The sequence below is a fragment of the Lytechinus pictus genome, chromosome 6 (assembly GCF_037042905.1).
Source record: "Lytechinus pictus isolate F3 Inbred chromosome 6, Lp3.0, whole genome shotgun sequence".
Lineage (NCBI taxonomy): Eukaryota > Metazoa > Echinodermata > Echinoidea > Temnopleuroida > Toxopneustidae > Lytechinus > Lytechinus pictus.
The window spans coordinates 13,620,758-13,635,829 of NC_087250.1; the positions used below are offsets into that span (position 1 = coordinate 13,620,758).

The 15,072-nt window shown below is 36.5% G+C and overlaps 1 protein-coding gene across 1 annotated transcript; it reads left to right on the top strand.

Annotated features, from left to right (window-relative positions):
• The first annotated feature begins 639 nt into the window (after positions 1 to 639).
• On the top strand, positions 640 to 14,745 carry LOC129263321 (di-N-acetylchitobiase-like). Its single transcript, XM_054901232.2, has 7 exons — positions 640 to 1,062; positions 2,398 to 2,536; positions 3,903 to 4,105; positions 5,035 to 5,206; positions 6,132 to 6,229; positions 9,367 to 9,531; positions 10,772 to 14,745. The coding sequence occupies exons 1-7, from the start codon at positions 799 to 801 to the stop codon at positions 10,970 to 10,972; spliced, it is 1,242 nt and encodes a 413-aa protein (XP_054757207.2). The 5' UTR covers positions 640 to 798; the 3' UTR covers positions 10,973 to 14,745.
• Positions 14,746 to 15,072: the final 327 nt, after the last annotated feature.

Here is a 15,072-nt window from a genome sequence, read left to right on the forward strand (position 1 = left end):
TATATCAAAGGTCAAGTCCACCCCAGAAAAATGTTGATTTGAATAAATAGAGAAAAATCAAACTATAGGATAATGCTAAAAAAATTTCATCAAAATAGGATGTGAAGAAAGTTGTGACATTTTAAGTTTCCCTTTATATTTCACAAAACACGGTGATATGCACAACTCATGCAGTGACATATGATGCAAATGAGACACTAGTCGATGATGTCCCTCGATCGATCACTCAGTATTTCTTTGTTTTTTATTGTTTTTTTTAACAGACTTGACAAAAAGGACCATCTTGATTGAACCATATATATTAAACAGTGCTCCACTCGTTCAGAGAGGAATTATAATTGTTGTTTCACTTAAAAATTAGGAGAAAATGAGAATTAATATTTCATATAATAAAATCCAAATTAAAGAAATAGTGATGGCATTTTTGGTATACGTGGACTTGTCCTTAAAAGGAATCAAATTTTTAAGAGATGAGAGGGGGAAAAGGGGAAGTGCATGAGCGACAAACGTAATAGAATAGGGAATAGGAAATACATTGATAAAGATGTGGAGATCGGGGTTGGGTGTGACTATGGAAGAGCCCCCCCCCCCAAAAAAAAAAAAAAAAAAAAAAACCCGCCTTATCCGCGCGGCGCGCACGCGGATTACGCGATCAACGTCACCGCGTGATATGAAACTAGTTAACTACATGTAGCTTGCAAGAAAACACAGCACCGTAAGCAGTCCGACCAAGGCAAGAACACGTCTTTGATAGGCCTATCATTTAATATAAAAAGGTCATATCACCACGAATTCATCATGCTTGTGACATCGATAGTATTTCGGCAGATTTTCTTAAGTTTCACTTTGTATGGCACTGTTTGGTGCTCCGACGATGCGAACTCAAAAAAAGGTAGCCGTGTTGGGCTCGACCTTGGAGTTGGAGCGGATCTTCAACAAGTATGGCCCCGGAAGCTTCCCGTGGCCGTGAACATTTCCACCAGAAGACGTACGGCTGCTGGAAACTGTCCATGCTCCGATCCTTCTTGGTGCGATACAATAAAAACAACACGAAGCAAAGAGGTAAAATAGCTACTGAGGAGTGAGAGTGTGATCATCTGATCAAATCCACCCCAACTAAAACTAAAGTTCATTTGATTTTTAATAAAAAGAGAAAAGGGCCTTATTATTGTGAAATTAGTCACCGCAATCGCGCAAACATGGCAAAGGCGCAGGCCATGAATGCTGTGAGAAAAGTCCAAGCCTTGACAAGCATAAGCCATAACACTGAAAATTTCATCAAATTTCAAAATCGGTAACAAAATAAGAAAGTTATGACATCTTAAAGTTTTGCTTAATTTCACAAAACACATTTAGTGAGCCTGTTTAATGTTAGGCCTATATTGGTCGGTATGCAAATGAGGATCGAGACTGATGATCTGTCATCCACTATTTTTATTTTATGAAATTCCTCCCTGAATCATGTGAATATGTGGAATTAGCATTGTCATGATTGTGGTTCACTCAGTCAAATTGGTCCTCATTGTCAAATCTGTAAAAAATGAAATATTGTATAATTTAAACAATAAAAACAAAAGAAATAGTGATAGACATTATTGTCTGACTCATTTGCATGTCAGTTTTGTCACAGAGATGTGCATATCACTATTTTGAGAAAAATAAGCACATTTTAAATTGTCACAACTTTCTAAATTTACTTTGGATTTTGATGAAATTTTCAGCTTTTTGCAAGTTTGATTTTCTCTATTCAAATCCACATTTTTCTGGGGTGGATTTGACCTTTAATGTTTCCCAAAAAGCCAAGAGCAAGGCCAGGCCCATAGATCTACTAGATCTAATAATGGCGAGATACATGTATGTGATCTTGATCTTACAGAGTTGACTCATCAAGGGTATGTCAATACGTTCAGATGCATCATCTTGCCATGTACAAATTATTTTATTTGTTTATTTATCTTTAATTTTATGTTTGTCTTTTTTTACCCAGGGTAGTATGTTCAGTGATTAAAACACTGTTCTCAACCAGGGCACTGCACATTAAGCATAGTCTGTGTTATTTAACAATCATAGGCAGGGGCGGAAATCTCTCCCAAAAGGTAGGGGGGACAAGGGGCTGGAAAATTTGACAAGCAAAAAAAAGGTTATCATCCCCAAAGTAAGGTCATATCTCGTCCTAAAATGTTTTATTTCGATTTTGAATGATGTATTTCTTACCATCATAATTACCACAAATAGTAGGGGGGACATTTGATATTGTGTCCCCCCTACTATTTTGAGTAGGGGGGACACGTCCCCCTGTCCCCCCCTGGGATTCCCGCCCATGATCATACAGTAGGAACATATAATTGACATTATTACGTTACAATACCATCTTGTTCCAATTTCTTTTCTTTTCAGATCTATCTTTTCTCTGTGTCCTCACACAATTGGCAACATTATGACTGGGATCACATCACAACGATCGCTATGTTTGGCTACTATGATCCTAAACTCATGTGCTTTGCTCATTCAAAGGGTGTAAGGGTGGTTGTTCTAGGTAAGACCAAAATTAGGATCTAGCATGATCAGTATTCTAGCCAGATCCATAATAATGATAATACTCAATATTTATAACTGGCTTTTCCCACATGGCCCAAAGTGCTCACAATTTCAGTTAACTTATTTATACAAACAAAAAATCAGAATGACATATTAAATGAAGGCAGTTGCCTTGAACAAAAAAGTTTTAAATAACTTCCTGAATGACTCAATTGTTGGGGATTGTCTAATTGTGAGAGGGAGTTTATTCCATTCCTTTGAGGATGCAACGGTGAATGTTCTATCTCCAATCTGTTTTCTTTTAGTTGGATATAATGTTAATTTAAGTGGGTCTTCAGAGGATCTAGTTCTTCTACCTGGGACATAATAGTGGTGGTCGCTATTTCACAGCATTATACAATTTTTCATGCTGAGTTTTAATAGCGGTTTTAAAGCCAATAGTGAGGGAATATCAATGTAGGCCTAATAATTTGTTTATTTTCAAATCTGACACTAGCAAATTTTTGGAAATAAACAAATATTTAATGTAAATTATGCACATAAAACAAGATTGAAGATGGAAATGATCGCAAGAGCAATTCCTCTTTTCAAGGAGTTAGTTTTGAAACACTTTATTTGAAATTAGTGGTGGACGGAAGCAGTTTTTTTTTTTGCATGATGAGTGGTGGTCGAGAATCTTCTGTGCCGGTTGGGTCCGACAACTGCTGTCCACCGTAGCAATAACACTGTCTTGCATAATTGAAAGAAGAAATTTTACAGTTTTAAATACATAGTTTTGATAGCAGTGGCAAGAATTCATATTTTAGAAATTGGAGGAATGGTTTTCTTTTGGGGAGATTCAAACTTTTCCTATGGAAGGGAAAGTCCACTCTCAAGCTGAATGATTATAATGAAGCAGAAATATGAGGTAAATCAATGATAGTTATTAAAATATCAAACAGAATTGATAGTTCAAGTCATTTTTGTGTTCGTTTTGATTCTTAAAAACATCAATTATGCAGTAGTTATGTAATTTCTTTCCTTTAGAACTGGTGTTCTCTCTCATAAAATAAATGGTAAATGAAACTGTTCAATTATTTCTTTTTTAACCAGATGTCACATGATTTTCTAACTCATGAATATGCTCTTGTTATGTTAATATGAGTTTGGGTGGTCCTTTTCAGGACCAACATTTACCCAAGAAAGATACATGTACATGGTGTTCCGTGAAACCTACTACCATACACTATTCTTCTTCGCCAAGGACACCTTCAGAAGTTGTGTAATATTATGCAATTAGGTGAAGGTACATGTATTTGTAAAAAAAAAAATTTGTTGCCCATTTGAGGACTCAGAGTTGATGATTTTTGTTTTTCTTTTCTCAGGTGGATTTGGTGCTGACCTTCTGACCAATGTTACTGCTCAAGTTGAATGGGTGATGTCAAAGGTCAATTATGCGATTGACAATCATATGGATGGAATCAATCTGGACATTGAGTTCCCGTTGACCAAGGAAGAAGCTCCGTTACTGAACAGTATGGTTCAGATGACCACCAAGGTTTTCAAGCAATCCATTCCTTACTCTCAGGTACAGTAACTGATTTGTGTTTTACTATGAATAATAATAACAATAATATGCAAAATTTACATAGCGCTTTAATAAAAATGTTTCTAAGCGCTGCATACTTTTACCCCGGCTTTAACACGGCTACCCTGATTGATGCGACCGGTTACCCATTTACTACACCTGGTTGGAGAGTGGCAATTGTACATAAAAGCCTTGCCAAAGGACATGAGTGCTGTAGTGGGATTAGAAGCCCTGACTTTATATTTCAAAGTCTGGAGACTTGTCCACTGTTCCACATTACATGTAACTCTAGTAAAAATATATCAGAATTGGCTTTTAACAGAAATACAGTACATGTACATACGTGTACCTCTCACACATGAAAATATAAGTATAAATAAGCGTTTAGGCAAGTCATGCCCAATTGGTTCTTTCTTCTTTTTTTTCTTTTTTTTTTGTTACTTGTACGTTAACCTCTATCACAAAGTGATGTTTAATCTTCCACATCTACCTCCTTTCTAACTCCATACATACTCTTTCCCTCTCTCATTTATATTTAACTTCTCTCTTCTCCTCGACTCTTTCTGCATATAAAGTCAAACATCTCTTATTACTCAGATTTCTTATTTATTGTAACTTATGATGTGTGAAATCTAGAGAGAGATTGAAAGTCAAAATGATGAAAAACCTGTAGCCGTCAATTCAATTTGACTCTATTCAATAATTCAGTCTATAAAGCAATGGTTTTAAAAAATGTAACTGAAAATTCTCCCATCTCATTTATGGTTGATTCATTACTTCATAATTTGAAGGAAAAAAAAGGAAGCAAAATATTGAAGCATTCAGAGAAGTTAATTTTCAACATTTCTGCTTTTAACAATGTATTGCAGAAAATTGTCTGGATTTTTTAAATTGGCAATAGGTATCATATTCACTGGTTTTCTTTTCAGGTAACATTCGATGTTGCCTGGTCACCAAACTGCATTGATCTGCGTTGCTATGACTACAAAGCCATCGCTGATGCGGTAGACTTTGTGTTTGTCATGTCGTATGATGAGCAGAGCCAAATCTTTGGCGACTGCATCGCGAAAGCTAACTCACCATATCACCAAACAGCACAAGGTATGTACACATATCTCTTACCACCTTGTTGAAGTTTAACCCTAAAAAGACTGGGCTATTTTGATGCCTAATACTGTTTTCAGTAACTCATAATTTTTGGAATACTGTTTTCAGTAACTCTTGATTTTTGGTCCGCACCAGACTGGCACTAAAATAAAGTAGACAACCGCAAGTGTTCAGTAACTGTAGCAGATCCGTGCTACTTTTTATGGTACTTTTACGATGGCGCTGGTCTGGTGTGATTAAACCTTCCTTAAATTGACAAGTCCGTTAAGACCACTTTTCTTGTTTCCTTTTTTTTTTTTTTATAGAGGTGTTTAATAATAATAATAATTTATTTGCGCTATACACAAAAAGTATCACAGCGCTTACAATTGTCAGAAATAAAATATAAATCTTAAGTAACAAAGAAGTATAGAATTGAATACATTAAATTGCATCAACTATTGGTGTTCTCAACTGCGCCAGATGAGGCCTGGTGGCCTCTTGCTTACTGCTTCGTTCACCAACAATTTAAGGGACAAGCCCGGTCAGCACATCATTCACAGAAGCTCTAGTATAGCACTTGAGGCCACCAGGCCCCAGATGGGTTAGCCAAGTCAAACCAAACAGTGATAGCAAAAATCATCAAAGCAAATACATATTAAATAAATGAAAATAGAAAACTAGATATCTGGAAAAATATATGACTTGAGTTTTCGTTTGAAAGATGATATGGTCGGTGTTGTTCGAATGGTAGAGGGGAGTGTATTCCAAAGTCTAGATCCAGCTATACTAAAACGTTTTTCTGCTATGGAGAGGTTTGTTCTCGGAATAACAAGTTTGGTGGTATCATTCAGGGAACGTAGATTACGAGCAGGTGTGTAATGACCAATTGTGCTTAATGTTTTATATTTTTCTGACCGTATTTATTTTTGTTAACAAGGTGTTGAAGCATTTCTCAAGCTTGGTATCCCTGCTAAGAAGATGGTTCTAGGTGTTCCTTGGTATGGCTACAACTACAAGTGTTTGATTGTATCCGAGGTAAGATATTAGGGAGTTTTAGCAATTCGGTGGATTCACAATCTATCGGTTGCAGCGGACTGGCCAATTTCTAACTTAACCCTAATTCTCCCGGGGGGGGGGGGGGGCATTATGGCCGCCCCCCCCTCGACAATTTTTGCGATATATCTGCTGCGCAAAATTTTTTGACCTCGCCGCTCACTGACTTTTTACTTTCAAGTCTCGCGCAAATTTTGAGACCAAATTTGTGACGCCCGGGTACGCGGTTACGACATTACGCAACATTATGTAAGTGCATGTCAGACCCAAAATTGCTCATAAACGTGATTTCATGTACAAATCCAATGCAAATTGTGTATTTGGCCAAAATTCATGTATCATTATTTCTACTTTTAATGATCAAACTTTATTAATTTTGCCTTGTTTATGATTAGAATTAAGTCTGGAACGATTTCCATTGAAAAAACAATAAAAAACAAAAATTTAAAAAACAAAGAAATACATAAGAAATTTAAAAAACAATAAAATACATAAGAAATCGGTCTTGGTACCAGAATTTTTTTCATTCACAATTGTTAGGAATGCTATAAAGAATATTTTCACCAAAAAATAGCATTCTAGGAGCTTTATTTAGTGAATCAGAGCAAAAAGTATGATTTCATGAATAAATTAGCATAATTAATTCAAATAAAATAAAAATATATGAATTCAGTGAAATTTACCAATGCAACTGCGTAGATTACGTCATTCTCTACCATCATGCAAATTTTCGTTGTGATCGCGCAATCCACGGCTGAGATCTTAAGGGGGGGCCATAATGGCCCCCCCCTCGGGAATGACAAGAATCAGAATACCCCGGGAGATTGAGGGTTAAGGGTCGACATCGAGAATACCTGTGCAGGCAGTGCCCAGTGCTAGAGTTCTGTATGTGACTGATGCTTCAAAAATGTATGGCAAAAGAGGATAAAAAATTCAAGTCAGCTCTCTTAACTCCTGGACCCTGGTAAATGGCATATGCCGCATCAGGCAGTGCAGCAGCATAAATGTATGCATGCACTAGCGCGTGCAAAAACAGATGTCAACTTTTTCCCTCGAGGCATTACGAATTTTGGCCCTTCTGCTGCTACCTATCGATGGCACACTGTATTGTGAATCCACTAAATTGCAGTGGGGCCAGATGCTGCAACGTGACAAAATCTATTGAAAATGCAAGTCAAATCACAATGGACAGCTTAGAGGTCCTGTCGAAAGTTGGTGGACCATGACAGTCCAGTCCTAAGATTCGGACGGGACAAAACACTGCAAACACGTCGTTTGTCCAGAGTCAAGGATGAACTGCTGTTTTGATTCAGCGATTTTCGACAAAGACTGCCTTGTCATGAAGAGCTTTTAGAAATAGATTCTCTGCAGACTTGACAAAAAACTGCCAATATGTCCAGAGTCTAGGAAGAACTGTTTAGATTCACAGATTTTCGACAAAGACTGCCTTGTCATGAAGAGCTTTTGGAAATAGATTCTCTGCAGACTTGACAAAAAACTGCCAATATGTCCAGAGTCTAGGAAGAACTGTTTAGATTCACAGATTTTCAACAAAGACTGCCTTGTCATGAAGAGCTTTTGGAAATTGATTCTCTGCAGACTTGACAAAAAACTGCCAATATGTCCAGAGTCTAGGAAGAACTGTTCAGATTCACAGATTTTCGACAAAGACTGCCTTGTCATGAAGAGCTTTTGGAAATAGATTCTCTGCAGACTTGACAAAAAACTGCCAATATGTCCAGAGTCTAGGAAGAACTGTTTAGATTCACAGATTTTCGACAAAGACTGCCTTGTCATGAAGAGCTTTTGGAAATTGATTCTCTGCAGACTTGACAAAAAACTGCCAATATGTCCAGAGTCTAGGAAGAACTGTTTAGATTCACAGATTTTCGACAAAGACTGCCTTGTCATGAAGAGCTTTTGGAAATTGATTCTCTGCAGACTTGACAAAAAACTGCCAATATGTCCAGAGTCTAGGAAGAACTGTTTAGATTCACAGATTTTCAACAAAGACTGCCTTGTCATGAAGAGCTTTTGGAAATTGATTCTCTGCAGACTTGACAAAAAACTGCCAATATGTCCAGAGTCTAGGAAGAACTGTTTAGATTCACAGATTTTCGACAAAGACTGCCTTGTCATGAAGAGCTTTTGGAAATTGATTCTCTGCAGACTTGACAAAAAACTGCCAATATGTCCAGAGTCTAGGAAGAACTGTTTAGATTCACAGATTTTCGACAAAGACTGCCTTGTCATGAAGAGCTTTTGGAAATTGATTCTCTGCAGACTTGACAAAAAACTGCCAATATGTCCAGAGTCTAGGAAGAACTGTTTAGATTCACAGATTTTCGACAAAGACTGCCTTGTCATGAAGAGCTTTTGGAAATTGATTCTCTTCAGACTTGACAAAAACTGCCAATATGTCCAGAGTCTAGGAAGAACTGTTCAGATTCACAGATTTTCGACAAAGAATGCCTTGTCATGAAGAGCTTTTGGAAATAGATTCTCTGCAGACTTGACAAAAAAACTGCCAATATGTCCAGAGTCTAGGAAGAACTGTTTAGATTCACAGATTTTCGACAAAGAATGCCTTGTCATGAAGAGCTTTTGGAAATAGATTCTCTGCAGACTTGACAAAAAACTGCCAATATGTCCAGAGTCCAGGAAGAACTGTTTAGATTCACAGATTTTCGACAAAGACTGCCTTGTTTGAAGAGCTTTTGGAAATAGATTCTCTGCATTTCAGAAGAATCAGACTTGACAAAAAACTGCCAATATGTCCAGAGTCCAGGAAGAACTGGTTCGATTCACCAATTTTTGACAAAGACTGCTTTGTCATGAAGGGCTCTTGACAATAGATTCTCTGCATTTCAGAAAGTGTCTGCATAGTGCTTGCAAAAACTCCTTATCGTTTTACTCATTTCAATTCAGAACTTTATTCTAGACTCCTTAGGTCCGAATTCTGAAGACGGGTTTAAATTAAACCCTGGTTTAAAGTTGTGGTTTAAGTATTGTAGGGCAAACACATTCTTGTAATGAAATAATGAATTTTAATTGTTAAAGCCACATTTAGGAGGATCAACCAAAGCCATTTTCCTCCAATCTTTGTTGTTTTTTTGCAGTCAGATGTTTGTTCCATACCTGAGGTACCTTTCCGTGGGGTCAACTGCAGCGATGCAGCCGGCAGTCAGAAGGGCTTCAGTGATGTCATGAAACTCCTTGCCAATAACTCCACGAAAGGCAGAAAATGGAATCCCATTTACAAGGCTCCCTACTTCGACTATATGGTAATTATTTAAAGCAATTAAAGTACCAGTACCTTAAGTTGCAGCATACAATGATTTCATGAGGAAGTCTATTAAAGGTGAAGTTCGCCCTAACTAAAATTTTATTGTAAAAATAGCAGGAAAAAAAACAATAAAAAATATTGCAGAACGTTTGAGGAAAATCCATCAAAGAAGTTATTAGAATTTTAATTATTTGATTTGCGACTTCATATGCGAGCAGCATTTCTCCATAGCGTATGGTAAAAAATCAATGAAATGTCATTTTCTCAGAAAATTGAAAATGGTTTTTATTGTACCTTTTTTATATCAATAGATGGGGGGAAAAAGTAAACAGGAACCATTGAAAAAATGAAATTCATGCATTTCATATTACATAACATATGGGGCAGCTGCTCGTTTATTGACGTCACAAATTCAAAACTTAGCATTGTAGTATCTTTCTTAATCTTTAACGGAATTTCCTCAAACCTTGACCAATTTTTTTTATTATTTTTTTTCTGCTATTTTCAAAATAACTTCTCCAGGGCAAACCTGCCTTTTAAGCAATCAAGGTTAATTGTCACCTTGTCATCATAGTGTGTAGATCTGGGCCCCGTCTTACAAAGAGTAACGATTGCTCTGATCAACCACAGCTATATGGAAATCCATCAATGTCATAATATCTTCCATAGGCAATTTGCACAATGTCCTTTGTAAATAAAGAGAAGCACACTGAATTTTCAAGAAAACATTGAATATATATAAATATACATCATATCTGGAAAATTTTGAATGAACAGGCATTTTAGATGTTGACCTTGCTGGCTTTCCATAGTTGTGGTTGCGCGGAACAATTGCAACTCTTTGTAAGACGTGGCCCTGAATTAGAATTTAAATTGAAATTAGAATTGAATTCTGTGAAATCATTAAATGCAAGCTGAAGACTGATCTGACTGAAGACACCAACACAGAAAGGCACATGTGGGAAAGTGTTATTATTGCTTGGAAAAAGTTCAATTCACTGCCTGTCCTCTCACTTTATACAGGAATCAGAGGAATACTTTACCTAACGGGTTTAGTATTTTGATATGCAGTACCTTCAGCTGTGCTATGACTATGTCAATAAAACGAGCTACATATGGTTAACTTTGTCATTCTCTATGAAATGCTGAACTCTTTATGTCATTCTATGTCTGATTTTGCACGAATGATATATTGATCCTAATTTTTGACCGAATATAAATGTTGATATCTCTCGCAGGACTCGGAGAAAGGCGATACGTATCAGGTTTGGTATGACGATACCACGAGCCTTCAGCTGCGCTATGACTATGCCAAGGAAACGGGCCTTCTAGGAGTGGGACCTTGGAATGCAGATCTCCTGGATTACAGTGATGACCCTATCGGCAAGAACCAGACTGCTGCTATGTGGAGTGCTATGGCAAGCTTCCTTGATCAATAAGAAAGTGTCAGGAAAGTGTAAGGTTTAGGTGAATAGGGAGTATTGAATTGAGATATTGACATCTGTGACCTTTGACCTCAGATATAGATGTCATGGACTAAAGTGATGACCCTATCTTGATTACCATATCAGTAACAACCAGACTGCTGTTATGTGGGGTGCTATGGCAAGCTTCCTTGATCGATAATGCAAGACACCTTGACTGAAGGAAGTGTAAGGTTTAGGTGAATAGGGAGTATTACAATGAGATATTGACATCTGTGACCTTTGACCTCAGATATAGATGTCATGGTCTGAAGTGATGACCCTATTGTGATTACCATATCAGTAACAACCAGACTTCTTCTATGTGGGGTACTATGGAAAGCTTCCTTGATAGGTAATTCAGACACCCATCTACATTTGAGAGGCCAAGGTATAAGGTTTAGGTAAATATGGAGTATTACCAAGTAATATTGACCTTTATGACTTTTAACCTCAGGTACTGATCTCATCTGACTGTATTGATTACCCTATCAGTAGGAACCAGACTCCTGCTATGTGGGGTACTATGGCAAGCTTCCTTGGTAAATAACTCAAGACACCTAAAAGTAAGGTTAAGGTGTATACAAGGCTCGACATTAGCGGTGGCCCAGGGCCACCAGAAATTCACCTCGGGCAACCATTATTGAAAAAATGTTAAGTTTTGGTGGCCCGAATCGGGCAACCAGTAATTTTCAAAGTAGCGCAATTTTTCTCCCGATTTTGCACGCATTTATCAACTTTCTACAGTTCAAATTGCAAGCCAATTCGTCATGCGCCCTTTTTGTTAATATACACACACACACAAAGTTTGCATAGTCATGACAGTATGTAGGCCTACCGCTATAGCATATACAGTAATTATTATCCAGCCGGCCGTGCTGGCCGTCTGGCGTGAGCTTTGCATGCATGAAACCACTGCAGCTAGCTGTGCGCTAGCAGTCTATTCAGACTTAGGGAGCTGCGATACGAAATGTTGCTGCTAAGAAATCTTCCACAGAACTTTGAAAATCTACGTCAAAGTCACATTTTACACCAATGAAATGCCCTTCTACAGTCCATATTACTAAAATCTGGTGTAACCTGTTTATTTGCAAGCATTAAAAAGAAGAATTATGACCTCTCTTTTGACTCAAAAAGACCGATTTCCAAATGCATTAATACACATAAAACACATACATCACAGTCCCACGTGTGCATTTGTATGTATGTTGATACTTGGTTTCTTTCGAAGCTGTGTCTTTTCTAGCCAAAAATAATTAGACAGTTTCTTTCTTTCATGTTTATAAATGACTTCTTAAACCACTCTTGAGGAAGTAAATACTTTGGGAAGGCATTTCATTGATATGAAATGTGAATTTTTCCAGCATTTTGGCAAATATAGGGAAGGACTTTTCTCACACTGTTTTTTCCAGTTGCTGTTTTCTTATTTTTTTTCTTTCACCTTTTTATAGTGGTTAAACCATTTATACCCCTTTCCATTGAATATGCCTGATTAAAGAATAAATATTTCTACTTAAAACTAATAGTAATAATAATAAAAATTTTCCCCATTTTTATTAATTTTGTTTTATTCATTTTTCTTTCATTTTCTTTTGTTTTTTGTTTTTCTCTAAATTGTTTTTTCTTTTTTCCCGTTCTTTGTTTTTTCTTTCTCCATTTCCTTTCTTTTGTTTTATTTCACTATTTTATTATTTTTGTTTTCTTTTTTTAATATCCTATTCTAGTAAAATAACAGCAAACAAGATTTACATACAAGATGTACAAAGTGAAAGTAACTTAGTGGTAGTGGCTGCAGGATTGATATTTTTAATTTATGTTTTCTTTATATTTTTCGGGCCACCAAAAAAAATGATTTGAAGGTTTCGGTGGCCCGAATGGGCCACCACCAAAAAAAGTTAATGTGGAGCATTGGTGTATATAAAGTATTACCAAGAAATATTGACCTGTGTGACCTTTGACCTCAGATACTGATCTCCAATGATCACAATGATAATCATGTCAGCAAGAACCAAACTGCTGCTATGTGGGGATAATATGGCAAGCTTCCTTGATAGGTGATTTAGACACCCAATAAAATTTGAGAGACCAAGGTGTAAGGTTTAGGTTAATATGGAGTATTACCAGTTAATATTGACCTCTATGACTTTTAACCTCAGGTACTGATCTCATCTGACTGTATTGATTACCCTATCAGTAAGAACCAAACTGCTGCTATGTGGGTACTCTGGTACGCTTCCTTGATAGGTGATTTAGACACCCAATAAAATTTGAGAGACCAAGGTGTAAGGTTTAGGTTAATATGGAGTATTACCAGTTAATATTGACCTCTATGACTTTTAACCTCGGGTACTGATCTCATCTGACTGTATTGATTACCCTATCAGTAGGAACCAAACTGCTGCTATGTGGGTACTCTGGTACGCTTTCTTGATAGGTGATTCAGACACCCAACTACATTTGAAAGACCAAGGTGTAAGGTTTAGGTGAATATGAAGTAAGACCAAAGATGATAGAGTGCCGCAAAGCGGCGCAAGATGGTTCACTCTCCGAAAAGAACGTTTTCAAGAGAGCTTTGATTCTGATAAGGGTTCCCTTCTGATATCATGAAAAAGAGAGAACATTTAACAATACCTCTGTTTAATAACACATTTGTACATATAGTATTTTATCTGGGCAATCAAAGCATCAGTCATTAGTCAGGGTCAGACAATGCAATTTCAAATCACAAACACTTAACCCTTGAATGGCCATAGTTAGTGTAAGTTATTTTCGGTTTAGTGAAAATTTATGTTGGCCTTGCTTATTCAAACTCAGATTTTCATTGAAATTAATGAATATCAGCTAAGTAGAGAATAGTTACCAACTGCTTCCTGAGCCTCCTTTTCTAGTTGACTTCGGAATGTCCTTACATCAACTTTTGACAGAAGTTGATCTAGGAAAAAAATTGTGAGAACTTTGTCAACTTATTAACAATATAAGATTGTTTTAGTATGATTCTATTAGAGATGGACTCTCATTGATTAGTAATTCATGAACTTTTTACTGTCATAGTTCTCTGAATAACATTCTCATCATATTTGTCTACTTTGGTTCGACGGTGTTACATCGTTAATTAGGCCATTAGTTGAAAGAAGCAGTTCGTGATTAGACGTTGAAATTTCACAAAATATATGCGCAGAAGATTAAATCTTCTACCTTTGGTCATCTTATTCCATGTGTTTTATTATGGAAAATGTATATATTTTCAGATACATGTAGAGGCAATATGGTGATCTATTAATTAAATTTATAGCTTGGTATTCACTTCAATGTCAAAACATCTACATTTTGTGCTTAGCCGGTGATGAATGACCATGTTTATTTTTGCAGGAGTTTATTATTTAGGATTGTGTTTGTGGCAGTTATCCTTGTTGTTTTTATATCTTCGTAGCGACTATTTTATTTATAAATTTAAATTCATTGATATTGATATTTTAAGTTAAGATGAAGTGATATCAAGTAGACCTATGTTATTCTATTATAATTGATCTTAAACCTTTTTGTTCATACTCACTCTTTTATCCGCTTCTGTTTTATGTAAGCACCCAATGGATAGGGTCAAATGGTCTTCATTGACTACAGTAATTCAGTTAACTTTATTTGACCCTGGCAGTCCAGTGGGTGCTCAATCTATACTCTGTTATGTTTATTATGTGTTGTACTTCACTGTACCAATTTCTATACTTTTCACTGCCGGAATAAATAATAATTAAAAAAATATAAAAAAATAGGATGCACATAATTACTAGGTGCAAGATCTCATTCGATCATAGAGGTGAGAGCGTTGAATGTCCATCTATGACAGGTTCATGGTTTTAGTGATGCATCAAAAATGCACATTTTGTCCGCATCTATTGCCTGTTTGGTACCAAGAGCATATTGAACATAGTACCAAATCCAGTGAATATCCCGAAAGATACACAAAATAACTCATCGGGACTCTTGGATTATTTCTGGCATTCCTTTATGAGTCATCCAATCAAATTGTTACATTCATATGAAATTGAAAAATAATGTTTTTATTTCTATTCTAACAG